General features: G+C 39.1%; 1 protein-coding gene across 6 annotated transcripts in view; it reads left to right on the forward strand.

Moving 5' to 3' along the window:
- Positions 1 to 23,352, forward strand: part of Tdrd3 (tudor domain containing 3) — a 157,170-nt gene that overhangs the window by 23,553 nt on the left and 110,265 nt on the right. For all 6 annotated transcript variants that reach the window (XM_027394022.2, XM_027394021.2, XM_027394023.2 and 3 more), the window contains one exon: positions 22,368 to 22,452. In XM_027394022.2, coding sequence (XP_027249823.1) covers positions 22,368 to 22,452 — 85 coding nt within the window. Of the gene's footprint in view, positions 1 to 22,367; positions 22,453 to 23,352 lie in introns of those variants that run through there.

Here is a 23,352-nt window from a genome sequence, read left to right on the forward strand (position 1 = left end):
AAGTTAAATTTATTAAGTACTTGTTTATTTATAAAAAATGCAGTTAAGTAAGTGCTTTCTTCTGTCTTTTCTAAGAAGTAGTGATCTCATTACAAATGACCTCAGGCAATTCTGGTTCCTTGGGTTTTTTTTATAAGGAATTTCACATTACTTGCATGATTTGTTTTTGTTAACAGTTCCTTGCAGTTTCCTTCTGCCTCCTGCTCTCTTTCCTTCTGTCCCATTCCTTTCCGATATGACGAGAGAGATGTGATGCTGAGTCTGTACACAGAGTTCTGCGTTGTACCCAAGGCAGCGTAAGATAACTGTCCTCTGGCCATGGTTTTACCAATCTGCCATTTCTCTTCATTGCCATTCCACCGTTTGATAACTGTGTAGCTTTGGACAGGTTGATTAGCCTGAATGTTGTTACACATAAATGCAAGTAAATTTTTCTTCATGGGATTATTGTGACAATTAAGTGATGAATACTTATCAAATGCTTAGATTGATAATCTGGAACTTAAATGGACAGTAAATATTTTCAGATATTCTGGTTGTCATAGTTAATAATCTTCATCATCATCATTCCCACCCTGATAGCATCCTCTCTCTATTGCTGATTTTGACAATCCACCATTGTCTTTTTTGGTTGTCTTTTGTCAGCTTGTTACAAGTTAGAGTTATCTGGGAAGAGGAACCTCAGTTGAAAAATACCTCCATCACATTTCCTGTAAACAATTCTGTAAGGCATTTTCTTGATCAGTGACTTATGTGAGAAGGCCTAGCTCACTGTGAGCAGTGCCACCTCTTGGTGGGTCATTCTGGGTGGCAAAAGGAAGTAAGACTGAGCAAGCCAGTAAGCTCTGCTTCAGTGTCTATCTCCTGGGTCCTGCTGTGAGTTCCTGCCCCAGTGACGGGGTGTAACCTGATTAGCCTTTTACTCCTCAAGCTGCTTTTGATCATGTTGTCTTAACACAGCAATAGAAACCCTCACTGAGCCAGGCGGTGGTGGCAAAGGCCTTTAATTCCAGCACTCAGGGAGGCAGAGGCAAGTGGATTTCTATGAGTTCGAGGCCAGCCTGGCCTACAGAGTTGAGTTCCAGGACAGACTCCAAAGCCACAGAGAAACCCTGTCTCGAGTCCCCCCCCCCCCCAAATAACCCTCACTAAGAAAATGTTGTAGTCTGTCCACAAGATGCTTCTCACTGCTTTTGTCACTTTCACAGTTGAAGTTGTACAGTAACCTCCTTACTGTTACTAGGGCCTCTAGTTCCTGGTTTATTTACACTTTCCAAACTAATTTACCCAAAATAGAAGTTGTAATAAGGACATTGCATAGTTTAAGAATGTGTCTGTATTGTTTATAAAATCAGATTTTGGTTTGATAGTTAGATAACTCATTTTTTTCCTGTTCAACATTTCTGGCATTTTCCCTTGTTGAGCAAGTTGGACGAATACTTTTTTAAATACCACTTTATTAATAAAACTAGATTATAGTAAAATTTCATTACATTTACAGCTGGTTTTAATAATTGTTCTTGATTTATATAATAAATTATTCTGGTTAAAAATAGCTTTTGAAAAATTAGTTAAAATTTATCAGGGTAGTATAGGGTTATTGTTAAAAGTATCAGCTAGTACAGAAGGATTCAGTTGGCACTGTAGTCAGTTAAGTCCTTTTTCTTATAAGAGCCACAGAAAATCTCTAGGAAATCAGGTAAACTCTGGTTTCTTTCTTTCTTGGAATAGGATTTATTAAATTTAAATTTTATTTTTTTATGGCTTTGTTTCCGGTACTTGTTTAATACAGCCATTCTAGCCATTCTTGGTTGGTAGCGCATCCTCTGGGGATGTTTGGTAATATCTGGAGTTATGTTGGTTGTTATAATACATGGAGTGCTATTGGTATCTGTTGAGTGTGTACAGTCTTCCACAAATGCTATTGTATGATACATATGATGGCTTTCTACAGCAAAGAATTTCTAATCCAGAATGTTAGTATAGCAAGTTATTGAAGAAAAGTTATCTAATACTGGAGTTATCTAACATATGTTTTTTCCTACCTTCTGAATGCTCTCCTTGGAGATGCAGCTCTGGAATGCCACTTGATTAGCTTTGGGGATTTAATCCATTGCCTGGTTCCCTTCTTAGTTTATTTCACTTCCTTGTTAGAGCATATCCTCATGCAGTTTAATTTCCTATGGATGAGTGGATAAAAATTTAAATGTCATAGCCACACCACATGAAACTATGGTTACTTTGTTCTCACTTCGTTGTGATATTTTAGATGGCTGCAGAATTGTAAGAGAAAGCCCTTTTCTTTCATGATAAAGTCGGATGCGAGCCCCAGCCTTTTTTCCTATTTAGTAGTTTTTGCTGCTCATAGAATTTTCTGTGTGTCATTCGTATTCTGAAAATCCAGACAGGAGTTTAATATTCCCACCCCTCTTTCTCTTCTTTAGTACTGGGAATGTTCTTTTCCCTGGGTTCTTGAAATACCTCTAATAATTCCTTTACCATTATTCTTCCCTTTGCTGTTTCCTCTCTGTAACTCTGTAACAGTTCTTGGAACTGTTATGTGACTGCAGAACTCTCTGGATTATTTCTTTGATTCTCTTAAGTACTTTTTTTTGATAGAGTTGTATCCTAAATCACAATTTGGTCAATGATAGACTGTATAAATGATGGTTGTCTCATGGACATTTAATAATGCTGAAAATTCCTGTTCATTTATGATACCATGACCATTGTAAAAGTCATGGTGCCTTACGTCACATGTGTCTGTCATCATCAAACCTCCTGTGTTTCTAGGTTACAAGAATGTGGCACATGTTATCATATTGCATAAATAGTTGATAGTGATAAGTAGTTATGTTGCTAGTTTATGCGTCTACTATTTCTTCACTATTTCATGGCATCCTGTTTATGGTAAAACAGTATATTTTGCTAAAGAGGCTGCATCCTGCTATACCTCATATTTATCATGCCTATCAGTTGTAATATTTTTTCATGTGCATAATTTAATCTTTTGTTCCTAATGTGCCCTAGGACTTTTAATATTGAGATATGTCACATAAATTGTACTGGAACAGAACTTACCATTTTGAAATTCAGCCTATAGCAAAAGGCTTCTCTCTGTCCCTCTACCTTGTTATCTACCTCCTCCTCCTCTCTCTCTCTCCCACCTCCCTCCCTCCCTCCCTCCCTCCCTCTCTCTCTCTCTCTCTCTCTCTCTCTCTCTCTCTGTCTCTCTGTCTCTCTCTCATACACACACACACACACACACACACACAGGTATGATTTTATACACACACAAGCACATACATGACGACTAGTCTAGTTGTGTAGTAGGGTATACCACCCAAATGCCTTTTATGGTGCTTGTACAGTAACAACATCGTCCAATAATGTATTTTCTTAGGACATGTCTTTGTCCTAGTAGTCTGTAGCCCCAAGAATTCTTTATTATTAACTCTGAAGGAGTTAGCCTTTAATTTTGAAGTTATATTAGCTCACTCTGCCCGCTTAAAATGTACTTTATTGAGGTAAAATTTACCAATAAAAATGAACCATTGTAAAATGAAGATTTTAGTGATTCTGTATTTCCCTTTCCCTATTTAACTTTCTGAACTACATCTTTTGTTTGTACCCACCCACCCCCCTTTTTAAAGAAATTTCTAGCTACTCATTTTCTTTAAAAAGATTAATTTTATTTGCTCTTTTAATTTAATTTTCTGCAGTTATTCTTTGTATGATAAACATATCTCCCCGCCCTTTTTCCCCCTCCCGTGTTACCTCTCTTCTCTCCCATTTGCCTCCTTTATTCCCCTGTATTCACTTCTATAGACACATTTATGATTTTATGTGACTAAAGAAAATTTAGGAGCCCAAAATGTGCAAAAACGTACGATATTTGCTTTCGGAGACTGGCTCAACTTAACACGATGATCTCCGGTTGCATCTATTTCCTTGGAAGTTATGTAACTTCATTCTCCTTTAGGTGTGAAAAATCCCCCTGTGTACAGATCCCTTTGTTATTCAGTCCTCTGTTATTGGAGACATAGGTTGGTTCTGTCATTCAGTTACCACCAACAGGGCTGTAATAAAGACTGATGGGCAGCAAGTGTCTCTGTGATGTGTGTTGACTTGCAGTCTTCTCTGTGTTTTATATCCATGGTAGCTGGTCAATTTAACCAGCGACCTTACCAGCTATTCAGCAGATTGTGCTGCCTCTTTTTTTCAAGCAGTCCAGAACCTGACCACTTCTAGTTCTCATTGTTTTCTTTTAAAAAAATACTTTCGATTCACTTTGGTTTTTGTCTCCTTGAGTGTCGGAGGCAAGTTATCAGGGGTTTTGTTTGTCAGTGTCTGTGTTTCCTAATGATGTGTTCCCGTCATTCTTCAGCTCTGTTCCACCTCACAGGCTTTGCTCGGTTACGAAACATTTGATTATTAGGTTTCAGTTTTGACCGTTGGAGATGAGCACTGAATCTTTTTGGTTTTTTTAGACAAGGTTTCTCTGTGGAGCTTTGGAGTCTGACCTGGAATTCACTCTGTAGTCCAGGCTGGCCTGGAACTCACAGAGATTCCGCCTGCCTCTGCCAGAGTCCATTTAATTCCAGAGCAGAATTATCCTTCAGATCTAAAAACCCCTCCCAGAGTAAGGAGTCTTTGGGACGGCCTTTTAGATTTGGAGCGTAATTCTGCTCTGGGATCAAATGGGCTGCTAAATAACTCAGTTACGACCAGAAAATGGTAGAATGAAGTAGATTTATTAATTTTGGGGTCATTAGTATTTATATTTGCTATTTTGACTTTTCCTGGAAAGATCATTCAGTTTCTTAAAAAACAAAAAACATAAAAACTATTATTTGTGTATTTCTTTTTTTTCTGCTCCTCTTCCCCCTTCCTTTCCCTCTCCCTTCTTTCCATGAGAACTTAACCTTCCCCAGATTCACTGTGTACCATTGGGCAGTGGAAGATAACACACTATTGACCAATTTCTCTTCCACCATTTTCTGCCTTTTATTTTTGTTTTCCTTTTTTTTTTCTTGTTTCGTATATACTTTCACCCTCTATCCTCTACCTCACTGAAAATAGGGATTTAAATATTTGATAAAATTTTATTACAGTGATTGCTGAACTCCTGAACTGAAACATTCTAAGAAGACAAGTAAATTGATGAAGGAATGAAATACAATGAAGCAGAGCATTAAAAACATTTAATATTGGGACGCCCCCTAGGAGTAGTGTGTACCGAGGTAGACCTCAATATTTTAGAATTTAACTGGGAAAAGAGACAAAATGAATAAAGAATAAGAAATTTATACTTTGTTCCCTTTTTTGGTGGCCCAATTTTACTTATTCCCATATGAAAGAATGGAATAAACACTTTCCATACTTTAGATTAGTTCAGCTATAGTCCACTGAAGTGGATAAGTTTATTTTCATTTTCAGATTAAAAACTGCAGACTCAAAGAAACTAACTAGTTCATGATTTATGATTTTATTGAAAATATTTTATATTTTATAAGAATATGTTCATCTCATCAAGTATTTATTGATTACCTAAGGGAAGCAGTGGAGAAGCTCAGGTTGAGTTTCTTTGAGGAAGTCTGATGAAAAGAGTAGTCTTACACCACACAGCCTTGCTGTGTGCTGTGGGAAAGCAGCGATGGGGGCAGAACTGTTGAAAACCGGTCTTGACTGAAGTTGGAAAACAACAGAGGAGTTTATTTGTTTATTTATTTTGAGATGAAAGACCCCCGAAGAGGCACTTTCGTAGAGGGAGACCCCACACACCCAGGAATCAGCGAGGCCACGAACTGGATGCAAAAAAACAAGAGGCTTTATTGGAGACGCGGGTACCCGGGACGACTTAGCTTTTCTGAGGCCAAGCGCGCCGAGCCAAGGGAAAGGCGTCCTTATATAGGGAAAAAGGTGCAAGCTAGGAGCAGGGATTCTATTTGATGGTTCAAATGAGGCACAGAGCCATTCCAGATCAGCATATTCTCAAGGTCTGGTGTCTGGTACAACAGACTTGATTCCCCCCCCCTTCCTGATGGCTGACCTTGGGGGCGGAGACCTTGGGACGGAGTGTTTCTCTTCGGGCGGGGCGGGGGCTCAGGGGCAGAGCTCCAGGCCGGCTCCCTTGGTGTTCGTTCTCGTGCCGGCCCACCTGGTGCTCGCCCTCGTGCCGGCCCACCCGGTGCTCGTTCTCGGGCTGGCCCACCTGGTGCTCATTCTCGTGCCGGCCCACCTGGTGCTCGTTGCTCGGCCCCAGCCTACCTGGTGCTCGTTCTCGGGCCTGCCCATCTGGTGCTCGTTGCTCGGCCCCAGCCCCGAGGCTCGGTGCCAGGCGGGGCGGGCCGGGGGCGCGAGCCCTGCCAGGGTGAAGGCTTGGGAGGCCCCGGCAGCTTCGGGGCAGGGGGCTCAGGGGCATTTCGAGCGGGTCTTTCAGAGACAAGTCCTGCTGTTCTTGAACCTGCTTTGTAGACCAGGCTGGCCTTGAACTCAGAAATCTGTTTGCCTGTCACAGAGTGCTGTGATTAAGGGAGTTTGCCACCACTCCCCACACCCAGTTTATTTTTGAGATTATAATACACTTATATCATTTTTCTCTTTCCCTTTCTTCCCTCTAAACACTCATGCCTCTCCCTTTTTCATTAATTGTTATTACATACACATATGTAAGTGTATATGCGTATATATTTCTAAATATAACTTGCATGGTCTTTATAGTGTTACCTGTATGTATGTTTTCAGGGCTGACCATTTGATATTCAACAAGCAATTGGTGTCTTCTTCCCTGGGGAAGACTTATTTCTCCCACTGTCAGCATTCTTTAGTTGCCTGTAGTTCTTTGTATAGGGTTGAGGCCTCATGGACTTTTCCCCTGACTATTTTGGCATGTCTGGTTTTGATGTCCTTATTCTGCTTAGGTTTAGGCAGTCATGTTGGCAAAGCTTTAACAATATGACTTCTGACATTACTAGGAGACATAGTCTCACAGCAAACTCATGGGTGCCCTGGTTCTGGTTTTGTCCCTCTTCTGCATTGTTCCCTGATCTTTAGGTACTGGAGTTGTTTTGTAGATGTATTTGTTGGGACTCAACTGCATAACTACATTTTGGTTGATTAGAGTTTTCCATAATGGTCTCTGTCTGTTTCAAAGAGATTTCCTTGATGAGGGATGCGAACCATACGTATCTGTGGGTATAAGGACAAATATTTAGAATGTAGTTAGGGATTATGTTGGTTTAGTTAAGTTGTAGGTTCCCCTCCAAGATCCATGATTTCACTAGCCCTGGGAAGTTGTCTTAGTTTTCAGTAGCAGACATGGTTTCTCTCTTACTGAGATGGTCTTAAGTGCAATTACAGAGCTACCGGTTACTGCCATTGTATGGAGGCCACTCCTACACACTTAGGGTTTTCATGCCATACTGGTCATGTTTTTGGTTCAGAGGTGAGATAATTTGGTAGGACTGTTGGTTGACTCCCTCCCTTGGAATCTTGCATGGCACCTTCTGGTATCATGAAAGTTAGTCCTCAGGGAGGGAGCGTTCAGGTCAGATCCAGCTCAGGGGTTCTGGGCCCTGTTTCTGAAGTGCATAGTGTCTTCAGCAATATGGACATAACCTTCCAATTTTGGGTGGCAACTAAAGGCAATAGTAATAGTCTGTAATTACTTTGTAGTTTCTGGACAACTTTGACCAACAACTCATAAGAGGGAGGGCTTCTCATGCTTGATCATTCGGTTCTTTGTTAAGTTGGCCTTTTGGCTCATGGAAGTAGCCTTGTCAAGATGAGAAAATTTTGTTTAAACTATGTATTTTTATAGACTCATGTGTATTATTATTGTAGACAATAGTATTCTTAATGATATTTTCAGGCATCCTTACTGTTATTTTGCCTCCTTCTTCCTTCTGTATTCATCTCCCTCCCCAGTTAGAGCTCACCCCTTTTTCCATTTTTCTAGTCAGATCACCTGCACTCTGTTCTTCCTGTCTTCTATCCTGGCAATGGTCCCCTTTTCCTTCCTGGTTTCTGCAGTTACTCTAGGATATGTATTCACATGTGAAGATTTGGAGCTAGGAGCCCCCAGTGAGAGAACATGCGATGTTTAGCTTTCTGGGTCTGGGTTACCTCATTCAATATGATCTTTCTAGTTTTATCCATTTATGTGCATGTTTCTTAATTTCACTTTTCTTTACAGCTGAAAATTATTCCATGGTATATATGTACCACATTTTCATTTCCACTCATCAGCTGAAGAATGTTTAGGTTGTTTCCATTTCCTATCCATTACAGATAGAGTGGTAATGGACATGGTTGGGAGGGTAACTGTGAAGTAGAATGTTGAATCCTTTGGGCATATACCAAGGAGTGGTTTCCTAGTAGCTACACTAGTTTCCAATCCTATCATCGGTGAATGAGGGTTCTCTGTCCCCATATCTCTTTTAGCATTTGTGTCTGTTGTTTGTTGATATTTCCCATTCTGGTTATAGTAAGATGAAATTTCAAAGTTGTTTTTATGTTTACCTAATTGCTAGACGTGCTGAACATTTTTGAGATATTTCTTAGTTTCTCCACACCCCCTTCTTTTGAGAACTCTCTGTTCAGGTTTCCCAATTTTTGAATGGGTCTTTTTGTTGTGTAGTTTTTTGTAGGATTTTTGATTGCACTGTGAAACTCCGAGATTGTGTTAATAAAATTAACCTTAGATCAGGGGGTTGAGCCAGTGAATATTTGATAGGAATCAGCCATAGAAAGGATAGAGGAGCCAGGAATATGGATAGAAAAGAGACACAGGAAATAGTAGGGAGGGACTTAGAGGTTTGTAGTCTATTTGGTTTGGGATACTTTCTTGCTGTGTCTCTGGCCGAAAAGGAAGGTCAGTTGGTTTCTTCTTGGCTTCTCTGACCTAGCCGGTTTTCACCCCAACGCCCGACTCCTGAGTCTTTATTGGTAAAGAGAACAACTTAGTTAAAAACAATGGCTGTTTTTATTTTGTTTCAAGATAAGATTTCTCTATAGCCATCCTCAAACTGGATGCTCTTGTTGGCCTTGAACTCAGATTTGCCTCCTTGTGGCCTCCCAAGTGCTGGGATCAAAGGCATGCGCCACCATTGTCCAGTGGGTCATTTATGTGTTCTGGATATTATTCTTAACAGAGGAGACTTGAGCTATATTTTAAATAGTCTTTCTTTGCTGCCAAGGACTGAGGACTTCCAGCATTTTTCTTTCCCCGTCTTTCCCAGTGTGTGGGTTGTAAACATAGTTTTTGAGTTGTATCTGGATTCATTTTTAAGTTATGTTTTGTTTATTTCTCTCTCTCTCTCTCTCTCTCTCTCTCTCTCTCTCTCTCTCTCTCTCTCGCGTGTGTGTGTGTGTGTGTGTGTGTGTGTGTGTGTGTGTGTGTCTGTGTCTGTGTCTGTGTCTGTGTCTGTGTCTGTGTGTGTCTGTGTGTGTTGTCTGGCCACACTGAGGTCTCTCCTTTAACCATGTGAATTGCAGTGGTTGAACTTAGGTTGTCAGCTTGGGTGCAAGCATCTTTACCTGATGAACCGTCTTGCTCCCTTTCATATATTTTCTATTTATTGTTAGTAATGTACTTCTGCATATATAATATGGAAGTGATGGTATACCTTTTCCTGAATTTTTAAAATGTTTCTATGTAATTTTTTATTATTCTAAACAATTTTTAACTTTAAATATATTTTGATCATATTCTTCTTACCCAAGTCCTCTCCAATCCTCTTCCCTTCCCCACCTACCCAACTTTAAGTTCTTTTTCAACAAAACAAACAAAAGCCCAGTACAATAACAAAACCCCAAAATCAAGAAGACAAAAGAAAACACTATTCAAAATGAAAAATAAAAAAAAAACAAAAAAGGAAACTCAGTAACAAAAAACAAAAACAAACCACTAAACTATAACCAAATAAAAGCACACACAAAAAACTGGAGTCCATTATATGTTGGTCAGGTACTCCTGAAAATGAGGTCTACCCTGAAGTGGTTGATATACCCAGTGTCATTCCATTGGAGAAAACTGATTTTTCTTCTCCCAGCAGGTATAAGTGACAATTCAGTTGTTAATCTTTTTTAAATTAATTTTTATTTTATGTTCATTGGCATTTTGCCTACTTGTATATCTTTGTGAAGGTGTCAGACGTCCTGGAGCTGGAGTTACAGACAGTTGTGAGCTGCCATGTGGGTGCTGGGAATTGTACTCAGGACCTCTGGAAGAGCAGCCAGTGCTCTTCACCACTGAGCCATCTCTCCAGCCCCTCAGTTGTTAATCTTTAATCCTACTGGGCTAGGTTTTCATTTAAAAAAGTAAAATGTAAGACAACAAAGACTATTACATTGAAGTTAGATAAGACAAATGAACAGAAGGAATAGAGCCCAAGAGAATCAGAGACACACTCATTCACATACTCTGGAATCCCATAAAAACACTAAACTGGAAGCCATAATCTGTTTTCAGAGGATCTGGTATATACCTGTACAGGCCCTGTGCATTTTGCTCCACTCTTCATGAGTTCATAGGAACTTTGTTCATGTTGATTTAGAGGGCCTTGTTTTCTTGGTGTCTTTTATCCTCTTTGGCTTTTAAACTCTTTCCGGGGCTCCCTGAGCTCCCAGGGAGAGGATTTGATGGCGACACCCCATTTAGGGCTGAGTGTTCGAAGGTGTCTCACTCTGTGTGTAATGTCTCGCTGTGGGTCGCTGTATTTGTTCCCATCTGTTGCAGGAGGAATCTTTTCTGATGGCTGAATAAGGGACTGATCTTTCCTAATGAGATCTATCTGTTTCCTTTAGTCCCTTATTGATTTTTTTATTAATTAAATTTGTCCATTAATAATTTTATGATGTATAGAATACATCCTGATTATTCTCACCCCCTCTCTTATTATCCTGTCAAGCCCCATTATTCCTTACAATTCCTGTTCTCATACTTGTGTCTTTTGTGACACACTTTGTTTAGCTAGAGTCTTCTGTGTGACCGTATGTTTGGGAAGTGTCTGTTGGAGCCTAGTGACTATGCAGATGAAGACATTGGCTCTCAGTAGCATTTGTGTCTCATTTTCCCCAAATCTGTCAGTAGCCACAAATTCAATTGGGATTGGTAGGGCCCCATGACCCCCTCCCCCATTCAAGAGTGACTATTGATAGTCAGTTTTTGTGCAGGGCCAGTGCAGAAAATCACAGTTGCTGTGAGTTTGATTGCGAAGTTCAGATGATAGTATTTTGCATCTCTTCTCTCTCTTCTGGCATTTACATTCTTTAGACCTCCTCTTCTGTGATGTTCTGTTGAGCCTCATGGTGTGAGGTACAAATGTCTTACTAAAGGCTGAACAGTCAACTTTTACTTATTCGTAGCACCTTTGGCAGCTGTGAGTCTCTGCATTCATTACCCTATGCTTCAAAGAGAGGCTTTTCTGATTAAAGCTAAAGTAGCATTTGTGTCTGGGTATAAACATAGGTATTTATTAGATACTGACTTAGTTATTGCTCTAGTGCTATGAAGAGACCCTATGACCAAGGCAACTCTTATAAATGAAAGCATTTGATTGGGCTTGCTTACAACGTCAGAGGCTTAATCTATTATCACTATGGCAGTACACAGATAGACATGGTGCCGGAGAAGTAGCTCACATTTCTTGATCTGCAAGCAGCAGGGAGTGAGAGAACTAGGCCTGACATGGGCTTTTAAAACCTCAAAGACCCCAGTGACATACTTCCTCCAACAAGGCCACACACTTGGTGCTGCTGTTTTTGTTTAGTAGCCCATGCTTTCCAGGAATAGCATTTTATTACCGTGCAATTATTATTTCCTGTTATAACGGTACCTTTTTTTTCCTGTGGTTGGATATGAATTGAAATCTCATCTTATATAGTTGCTTCAGTGTGTGTGTGTGTGTGTGTGTGTGTGTGTGTGTGTGTGTGCATGCGCATATAGCTTAGTTGTTTAAGTCTGTTTTGTACTTTTATGTTAGAAGTATGAATGGATAATGTGAGGATATCTTTTCTAGATCTCTCTTAAGTGTGATTTTCTGCCTTGTAAAAAGGGGTACTGACACTTTCATTGTACTTCAGTATATTGTGTGTTGTATTTCTCAGCTTATACCAATCAGTCAAGTACATTGACCACTTAAGCAATAAGACATTTTACACTGAATAGAAAATAGCCCTAGTAGAACTTAAGGGATGACCTCGATTCTTAAAATTTAATTGAGTCAGTACTTTTGCCACAATTAACTTTATAATGGCCATATTAAATCTGGTTTGTGGTTATGTATTGCAACAGCAGTTTCCTAACAGTTCTGGAGGCTGGATGTCTGAAATGAAGGGTCTTAAGAGCTGCACATCTGTCAGAGACTCCTGGGGAGGGTGAATGGCATCCCTCCCAGCTCTGGGTGCTGCTCTCATGATGTGTGTTTAGCTTTTTTGCTGTTCGCTATGTCCCTTTCCTGTCTTACAACCCTCTGTTGGAGAGAGAGAGAGAGAGAGAGAGAGAGAGAGAGAGAGAGAGAGAGAGAGAGGGAGGGAGGGAGGGAGGGAGGGAGGGAGGGAGGGAGGGAGGGAGGGAGGATGCAACAGGGTTGAAAAATTATGGAAAGGGGTCATAAAAAGGGGGAAAGGGAGGAGACCAACCTCTGGAGACAGGAGCAGCAGGAGAGAGAGAAGAGGGGAGAGAGAGGGAGAGAGCAGGGAACAGGGAGGGAGAGGGGAGAGGGGAGAGGGAGAGGAGGGAGGGAGCAGAGCCCTTTTAAAAGGGAACATAGTGACTGTGCACAAGTGGTACTCTTAGTGGCTGCAGTTGAGGGTGAATTCTGTCAGAACCGCAAGGACAGGCCAGTGCAGATGCCCGAATACTTATACCCTCTACACTTCCGCCTCTCGTAATTAGATTTAGGGAACAAGTGGACAATCTAGGATGATTGGATGATTTCCTTCCTCAATTTAAGATTTTCTCTCTTCTTCTTTCCCTCCTCCTCCTTGTTTCTTTTTGAGGTATTGTTCATTGTGTGAGTCAGGCGAGCCTTCAGTGCACAGAGGTCCGCCTGTTTCTGTAATGGTGAAATTAAAGGTGTGTGCCGCCATGCCTGCTATTTCATGATTCATGCTACCACCAGTGAAGCCTGTTTTTTTCTCAAGTAAATTAATATTTATATGTTCCAGAGACTAGCACATGGACATATATTTTTGTGGGCCCCTTTTCAGGCTTCTTCTATAGAAAGATATAGAGAGATTGTCAAATTATTTTCCTAAGATAAAAAAAAAAATGGAACATTAATGTATTTGCAGCAATTCAACTTTAGAAATTTAGTCAACACTGGACATTTTGTATTTAAAGTACATTGAAAAGAAATTAAATTTAAAAATATTTCTTCATGTAGAAGAGTGTTTCCCTGTTTTGTCACAAATTGCTTTTTTTTTTTTTTTTAACTTACCAGCATATTTAAGTGACTTCCCTTTTTGAATTTAATGTTGTGTTTTTTACATGGGTTTTTTATTTTACAGAGAATTGCTATGTTATTAGATAGATATGTGAGTGTCTGTGATTAAATATATGTAACCATTTATAGTTGCCCATAATAATTGAAGTAATGGATTTTCAGTTCTAAAATGTTCGGTGAATAATATGAATTTAAGTAAAATGTGAATGTAAACTGTGCAGTGTCTAATTTTTCTTGCTATAGAATTTTGAATATTGTTTACCATCTAAATGTTGTTATAATTGTTGCCATAAATGGCAGGCTGAACAGAATTATCATGTGTTTTATATAGGAAATTAGAGCAGAAACAGGTTTTTTTGTTTGTTTGTTTGTTTTTTGAGACAGGGTTTCTCTGTGTAGCTTTCGAGCCTATCCTGGCACTTGCTCTGGAGACCAGTCTGGCCTCAAACTCACAGAGATCTGTCTGCCTCCCCAGTGCTGGGATTAAAGTTGTGCACCACCAACGCCCATCGAAATAGTTGTTTTTAATGGAGTAAGTGATTTTCTTTTTAGCTTGAGAGGCTGAAACAGGAAAGTTGTGAGTTTGAGACCAACCGGAGTACATAGTGAGTTGGAGGTCAGATTATGAGAGTAAGACCCTATCTAAGAAAAGGAAAGCTCAACCAAAGAAAAATACCTGTCCCCACCCTCCATATATAAAAACTTGAAAGAGGGCCTGGAGAGTGCATTGCTTTAAAGAGCCTTCCAATTTGTGTTATACTGTAGTTCCCATTTCTGTGTAATCTGAACTGTGTGTGTGTGATGTCCTTCTGCTGAGAGTCTTGCTATCCTTGGGACTGTGCAGTCACAGATGCCATAAGTGGAGGTCACTGTATGTACAGGGCGGTAACTGCAGCTGAGCCTTTGACTGGACATGTGGTTTTATAGCTATCCCATACTTGTGTCAAGAAGGGAGGACAGCAATGTCCAATCACTTCATATATTAAAACATGACTTATTAAGAAATAACTATACTCTGCTTCTAAAATTATGAAAATATTGAATTAGGTCATAAATTATAACCTCAATGAAAGAAAAATACCCAGGCCTTCATTTTATACCTTGAATTCTATGAACGTTTACTAAATGAAGAACATTTTAGGTTACTTTGGCTACTGTGCTATTTGAAATATACCAATTATGAAATTTTAAAGGAAATACTTTCAAATTATTATTTGTTCAGCTGTATTCCAGGGTTTGTCTCTTCATGGGTTTGTTTAGGTATGGAAATATTTTAATATTTTGAGTAAGGAAACAGTTTTATGGTATATTGTTCCTTACCTTTTTGTAGTTACTGTCTTCAAATTGTCATTTTTGGTTTAGTATGAGAGGAACAGTTATTGAAACATTGAAAACATTCCTTGTAACTATTACTATTCCAAAGACACTCAAGCATTCACTGTACAGAGTGGGGACCAGAGTCAGGATCCCTAAACACACAGGGCAGTAGTGCAGGTGTGTGTGAATCTGCCTTTAATTTTAGCGCCTGTAGCATTCAGCAGGCAGAGACATGCTAGCATCATAGGACTAGCCAGGCCAGCTGAGGTGAGTGCCAGGATTAGTGAAATACTGTATATGAAGTGGGGAGTGACGGGAGGGCACCTTTGTCAACCTTGGAACTCCACATGCACTAGCACACATGGCAACACACACACACACACACACACACACACACACACACACACACACACACACCTTATAAATTTCTGTAGTTCCAAGGATAACTGTAGAAACAAAGTAGACATATCTTTTTATAAAGTAGTTTTTGTTATTACCAAATACATCTTTGAATATCTACTAAATGAATTTCTTCTAAACTTGAATAATTTTTCTTATAACAAAAACCTTAAAAAAGCTATCAGTTTATTTTATTTTCCCTAGTTTCCTATCAGCAACAACAGTGACAACAACAATGAGATAGATGCCTTAAGCCTCTTTAGTAAGTTTGAGGCCTTGGTTTCCAAAAGCAATGCATTATTTTACTTGTGAAACAAGGTTGCCATCTAGTGGTGCTTTTAGGTAGTATGGTCTTGAGAATTAGTCCTTATTAAAGTCAGCTTTTCAAAGTAAGTCCTTAACAAAAGCAACTTTTGATTTTTAGTTTTCAAATTTTAAACACTTTTAAATGTTAAATTATAAAATATTCCCCTTAGAACTTTTAAATTGTCTTTTACTCTGGCTAATGAAATACTTAAAGTTGGCCAGTAAGGTGTTAATTATTAGGTCTAACAATGCAATTCATGTTATTTTGCATTTCCTGAAATCGTGTTTTAGGATAATAGATACTCTGAAGTATTAACTTGATTCTAAATAAGTTTTTGCACATTTATCATTTTATTTCTGTACAGGTTAATTTTGTGAAACATTGCCTTTTGTGTGTTATGGCTTCCGTAATTATTTCTTTGACATTCCTTTGGTTTAAGGTTTTTTTTTTTTTGCAAACTGAAAAGTTGGCATGAAAGAAATTGATGTTTAATGTATTGTGTATGTATGTATGTATATGCATGAAAAACTATCACAGATTAATAAAAGTAAAAATAGCTTCCATTTGTACATAAATCCTAAAAATAATCGCTGAGAAAATAGTTCTAAAAATAGTTCATTACTGAATGAAATAAATCTCGTATTGAATCAGGTTTGCTAGATTAAGGTTAACACCAAGGGCTTACACTCAGAGTGACTTTAAAAATATATGACTTTGAACTATCTATATATAGATCATAGAGAAAGTTCAATTTCCAGCTTGATTTTGCTGTCCTGCAACCAAAGTGTATCCCATCTTTAGCAACAGATCTCATCTAGCTGTCATGGGCAACTAAAAGCAGCAACTGTGCTGTTTTGGAGGTCTCTGGGACCCCCCTTGCTATGAGATTTCCATTTTATGAGGCTGACTGATTGGGTTGATTAAAAAAAATCATCCTTGTTCCTTCAGTTTAAGTATTTGCAGTGTTCAAGGGGGACTCAGGTGTGCTTGAGGGGCTTAGTTCAGAAAGTAGTTCCTCAATCTAGGAACTCAGGCTATTTGATATGAGCCCTATATCAATCCAAGATATTTATTACCACTGTGCAAATGTTACACTCACCAATTAATAGCAATGGCCCATTGACTTTAATAACTGTTGGATACATAACTTCAGTAACCAAGGAGAGTATGGAGTATACTGGGGTTTTAGTTAGGTTAGTATTGGCAGGGAAGGTGAGATTAGGGGTATTAGATTTACTTTGGAAACTAAAAACAAAAAACTAAAAAGTATCTGGGAGGGGAAGTTTGAGATACTGTTCAGGCTCACCACTTCTAGAGATTGTTAAAGCTGTGGAAGGTTAGCTATAATAATAATAATAATAATAATAATAATAATAATAATAATACAATAGAAAATTAGAAATAAAAAGAAAGTTTCTGGAGTGAATTGCTGGTATGGCTGCTCTGTCTGAGTTGAAAGATCATATTCATAGATCCCTCTGGCTCTTGCAGGCTTCTTTTACTTGGTACTGTGTCAGGGAAGGTCAAGTAGGACCCTCTGCTTTCTATAGCCTCAATGTGTTATTTGTTTCCAGGGTGAGCATAAATGAGTTTACCTTTTGTATGTCTCCTATACCCACAGTAGCTTGGATAGTTGGAATCTAGTTCTTTGTGTTCCAGCAAGAATTTACATATTAAAATTAGTAACTCACTGTGGCAGCAAATACTTAATAGAGGTCAGAGACAATCCACACACACACACACACACACACACACACACACACACACACACACACACCACACCACACCACACCACACCACCACCACCACCACCACCACCACCACCACCACCACCACCACCATAACACCACCAAAAATCACATGAAGCATTTAACTCAGAGACAAGGCTATTGTCTCATTGTGCGTATAGTTCCTGTGTCTTGCTTGATAGAGCTCCTGTTATTTGGAGGATTGTTTCACTCTTCTCTTTTCCTTGACACTAGTTTTCACATGCCACAGTCTACTGGCTGCCAGTGTGTAATACTAGGCTGTCCCGTTATTTTACAAGTGCAAGTCTTGGTTCCCCCTAAGTAGACATCCATTATCTCAATGAGTGGAGGTGATTGGAGGGGAAGAAAAACTAGTTTTTCTTTTTAGGTCCAGTTTCTGGACCATTAGAGGTTGCCTGGCTGTCTGAAATCTCTTCCCCAACTATGTATCTGTCTGTCTATTGAATTTGTGAACTGTTTTGACCAAACACCTTCAGCCTGACAGTCACTCTGGTAGGAACATTCGTTGAAGATGTAATTGTGTTCTTTGCTCTCCCATACTGTACAAAATGGCATCAAGATACCTTATTCTACCTTTCCCTGAAAAGGCTAGCTGTGACTGTTAAGTGTTTGAGACATTACTCACAGTGTCACACTGCATCTCAAAACAGCTTGGAGGTGACAGGTACAGGAGCAGATACATGGCTAACTTAAATAAGCTCAGAGTGAGTGGATAGTCCTCATGCTAGCTGCAGTCTGTTTTGTTTGGCTTGTATATTGCTTTACAAAAACTCGAAGGCTAAAAATCAGATCCGACAATAGCTGTCTCCCTTGTCCTCATCATGCAAACAGTCAGCTGAAGCTGAGTTATGGCTGCCTTTTGTAGCAGGGCAGCCTTCCACGGTGTGCCTTGGCCTTTTCCTGCTTGGTCTGCCAGCCAGTAGACATGGATTTTCCCGGCTTTCAGAGCCTAGATCAGGGCAGTTGGCTTTATTTTGGTCATACTGGTGATGCAGGGTATTAATGGAGACCCGCTATCTGGATCTAACAAATGATGTTGAAACGATAGCCTGTCTTTTATCCCAGTTTTCTGCCTATTCGGAGTTTTGAAAGTTTTGAACTCATTTGGATATGTCTGTTTCTGAGCATGAGGTGAAGGCTCTTATGGCTGTGGCCCTTAGGCTATGTGACTGTATAATTCTCCACCCAATTTTTAAAAAATTTTATTTAAATTAGAAACAAGATTGTTTTACATGTCAATCCTCGTTCCCTCTCCCTCCCCTCCTCCCTAACCCCCACTAACACCCCACATATCCAATACCCTTTCTGCTCTCCAGGGAGAGTGAGGCTTTCCATGGGGGTTCTTCAGAGTCTGTCATATACTTTGGGATAGGCCTTGGCTCTCTCCCGTGTGTCTAGGCTGAGCGAATATCCCTCTATGTGAAATGGGATTCCAAAGTCCATTCCTACACTATGGATAAGTACTGATCTACTACAAGAGGCTCCATAGATTTCCGAGGTCTTCTCACTGACACCCACATTTATGGGGTCTGGATCAGTTCCATGCTAGTTTCCCCGCTATCAGTCTGGGGGCCAAGAGCTCCCCCTTGTTCAGGTCAGCTGTTTCTGTGGGTTCCACCAGTCTGATCTTGACCCCTTTGCTCTTCACTCCTCCTCCTCTGCAACTGGATTCCAGATCAGTTCAGTGTTAGCTGTGGGTGACTTCTTCTACTTCCACCAGCTGCTGGATGAAGGCTCTAGGATGGGATATAAGTTAGTCGTCAATCTCGTTATCAGGGGAGAGCATTTAAGGTAGCCTCTCCTCTGTTGCTTAGATGGTTAGATGGTATCATTCTTGTAGATATCTGGACATTTCCCTTGAGCCTAATTTCTCTTTAAACCTATTTTGGCTCCCTCTTTCTCCACCTAATTTTAAGTGCTTATTTTTGAAGTTAAATAAATTGGTTGGGATGGCCAGTTAAGTTACACGAAGAATTTTATCATCCTTTTTATATGAAAAAAGGGAATTTTATAAGCTACCATTTACATATCATCTATATCTATATATCATCTATCTGTCTGTCTGTCTGTCTGTCTGTCTATCTATCTATCCATCCATCCATCCATCCATCCATCCATCCATCCATCCATCCATCCATGTGTAATTTTGTGGGCACTCATACCATGCTCCTGCATGGAGGTCAGAGCATAACTTCTGGGAGTTGGTTCTCTCTTACCATATGGGTTCCAGGGGTGAAACTAGAGTTGACAGGCTTGGTGGCAAGTGTGCTTTATTACTGAGTGTTTTTGCTAACTCTGGGAAGCATTTAAAAAACAATTTCTTTTATTTTTTTTTTGAGATTGAAATATAATTACATCATTTCCCTTTCCCTTTCCTTCCTCTAGAGCAGTGGTTCTCAATCTTCCCAATGCTGTGACCCTTTAGTGCACGTCTTTATTTTTGTTTCTGTTTTGTTACTAATTTTGCTACTGTTATAAATGATGCTGTTACTGTAATTTAAGTATCTGATATAGGATATCTGATATGTCATCATTGCTCTAATCCCTCCCATATACCACTCCTTGCTCTCTTGCAAATTAATGGTCTCTATTTCATTAATTGTTGTCACATACATTTATGTATATGCACATATGTTTCTAAATACATAAATACAAACTGCTTAGTATATATAATGTTACTTGATGTGTGTTTTCAGAACTGACCATTTGGTATTGGATCAACAACTGGTGTGCTTTTCCCTAGGGAAGACTAATCCAAGGAAGACTCTCTCTCTCTCCCTTCCTCCTTCCTTCCTTCCTTCCTTCCTTCCTTCCTTCCTTCCTTCCTTCCTTCCTTCCTTTCTTCCTTGAAAATTTTGTGAGCTGATTAAGCTTGTGTTTTAAAGTGGCATTATTTGAAGATAAAACTAGAAAGGAAATATTATTAATCAGCTTTTATGCAGAAATGTAGCCCTTCAGGGCCTTGCCTGTCAGCAAAATGTATTCAGATGTATTTTTGTAGTATAGTAGTGAGGGGCTTGTAATATTACTGTTTCAGAAGTCTCTCATGGAGAAGGAAGGCACAGATGAGTGCATTGTTGCCTGTTGTTGTTCCCACAGCTCTCTGAGACTGGACTCAAAGGTGACACAAGGAATTGACTGTAATTCCTCTCCCTGGTAGCCCCTTGAGCAGGTGTGTACAGGGAGCTTATCCCGTGGACCTGCTCCAATTTTCAGTTTCTTATTCTGGTGACAGTCTGGCTGGTTGGATACTGTTGTTCCTGGTTACTGAGTTCTGTGGTATCTTACAGTCGATTTCGTTACTCTTTACTTTTATCACTTGCTTTGTTCATTGTTAATAGTAACATTTTCAGTGTTTGCAAAAGAGAGTAAACCACCCAGGTATTTATAGAAGGGTTCCTAGCATGTGAGAGCTATGCGTGGATGCTCTGTTGACTGACAGTTTTGGAATAAAGCTGGAATAAGCTTTAGAAAGGGATCAGGGAGACCTCTTAAGCTCAGATACTGAGACTCAGACATACTTTGTAATTTGCTGTACACAGAAACTATTACTAGGCAGTGTTGGAAAAGTATGATTTCTCACTCATATTTATGTGAAGGCAACCCCTGTCACTTCATTAGTGATGGTGCAGTACTTTGAGTGTGAAATGTTCCTTATTGTGTTTGAACACTTGAGCCCCAACTGGTGGAGCTGTTGGGAGGCTGTAAAACCTCTGGGAGTGGGATCCTTGCTGGAGGACATGAGTAGTAGGGATGAGCCTCCAGGTTTCATAGCCTGGGCTGACTTGGTAACCTTGGTGCTTCCTGTCTTCCCTGCCCGGGTAGCCTGCATGCCTACTGAACCCAAGTAAACCCTTCCTCTGCCTCAGTGTTGAGATTATAAGCATGCGTCACCATGTCAGGCTTGTTCACTCATTGTTGTTTTGCTGTGTTCAGATAAGAGTCACATTTTGGGCCTGCAAGATGGCTCAGTAGGTAAAGACACTTGCCAGGAATTTAAGTTTGTCCTTGGAAACTATGTAAAAGGGGAAGGGGAGAAATAACTGGACAGAGCTGTCTTTGGACTTCCACATTTATACTGTAGTACATGTGCACACACCTCAAGTAAATACACAAATAATGGAAAAATTACATTGATAAGTGTCTTAAAATTAGTGCAGTAATGGAGATTAATAGTAGAGTTGCTGACTCATCAAGAATGGGCTTAAGATAACTGTTGGATTAGCTGTGAGACCAATTCTCTTAGTACTAGGAGAATGTGGACAGTAATGATGGTGTTTTTAGTCCATTGGTTAAATAAATTGATGTTGTTCATAAAACATTTGAGATGCTGGTGGGCATTTTTATAAGCTGGTTTATATTTGAATCATAGAATTTATAAAACATATTTAAAGAAAAACTGTATTGCAAATGGGTTTTTTGAATGGATAGAGATAGTTTTTCCTCATTTGGAAACACAGTTTCTACACTCTTGAATTAATTATTGTTTTGTTCAGATGTAAGATTGGGTTGGACTGAGAAAATGAACATTAGGATAAGATAACAATTAAAAAAAAAAAGACAAAAGGCAAAGGCTGTACTATAAATGTTACCTTTCCCTGCGTCCCTTGGAGTCAGTAGTGCTTACTGCAGGATTCTTGAGAACATGATATTAAAGAAGGGATGTGAGAAGATAATGTGAACAAATATCTGGGATGGAGGGGGTTTTCTTGTTATTGATTTGTTCAACTAAGTGTAAAAGTGTGGTTACTCTAGTCTTAATTTTACAGTGAACCTCAACCCTTCTACAAGCTTACCACATTGACAGATATTAGATCAGAAATTCTGCTTATATGATTGCAAAGAGTAGCTTGTAGACAGGCTGATATGTAGGAAGCTTTACTCAGAAAGCATATGGCTAATTTTATTCACACAATATCTCATTAAGGGTACAGAAAAAGATACACACTCATACATAGCTGTATATTGTTAAAGATACATATTGCATATATATCTTATCAGAATAGTATATAGACTGAAATGTTCAGTCTTTCCTACTATTTAATAGAAAACAAAACTGCATATTGTAAAATTTTATTTAATACTGGTTTAGGTAATATTAAGCTGTTTATTTTATTTCAACAGGTATCTTTCAGATGAAGGCATTGAAGCTTGTACAAGCTCTTCCGGCAAATTCAATATAAATGACATCATCCTGATTGCTCTCAATGTAGGTTAAGTTTATTAACTTTTATTAGAAAAGTTAATAAAGTGTAAAGCTATTCCAATGAAAAATACATCATAAACTGTATTTTATGAGAAACAAAAGAGGAAATTTTAATTTTTCACCTTTTAAGTTATAGAGACGTTTGTTGAATTTAATGACCTAATATTAGCTATTTAATGACCTAATATTTGTAATATTCACAACTAGCTAATAGTTGAACTAGAGAAAGTTCATTAGTTAAGAATCCATATTTTTATCAGTTTTGTAATAGTAAAAACTGACAATTCTTTAAAACAGTTTTTCATTTAATTTGCATTGAAACTTTGGCTGTAGCCTTACTTTATTTAAAAAGCATGGTTTATTTATTTTATCTCATGTGTATGAGTGTTTTGCTCTCCTGTATAAATGTACACCATTACTGTGCCTGGTGCTTTAGGGAGTTGGGAGATCTTTTTTTTTTTTTTTAAGTATTTATTTAGTATATAGTGTTCTGCCTGCATATATTCCTGCAGATCAGAAAGAGGGCACCAGATCTCATTACAGATGGTTGTGGTTGCTGGGAATGGAACTCAGGACCTCTGGAAGAGCAGCAAGTGCTCTTAACCTCTGAGCCATCTCTCTAGCCAAGGTTGCCAGATCTTAAGACAGTTGTTAGTTGCCAGAAGGGTGCTGGTAACTGAACCCAGGTCCTTTGCAAGAGCAAGCAATGCTCTTAAACACTGAGCCATCTCTCCACCTTCTATTTTTTTCTTCTTAGATGTTTCCTTTATGCTCTGAGCTTTGTGTTGAAAAAGACAAGTTTTACTTTGTTCATCTATAAAGTAGGGAAGAAGGAATGTTAAGGAATGGCATTAAAATCCTGCATATAGTTTAAGGTTCAAATACTTGAAAGAATTACTCAGA

The sequence above is a fragment of the Cricetulus griseus genome (assembly GCF_003668045.3).
Source record: "Cricetulus griseus strain 17A/GY chromosome 1 unlocalized genomic scaffold, alternate assembly CriGri-PICRH-1.0 chr1_1, whole genome shotgun sequence".
Classification (NCBI taxonomy): domain Eukaryota; kingdom Metazoa; phylum Chordata; class Mammalia; order Rodentia; family Cricetidae; genus Cricetulus; species Cricetulus griseus.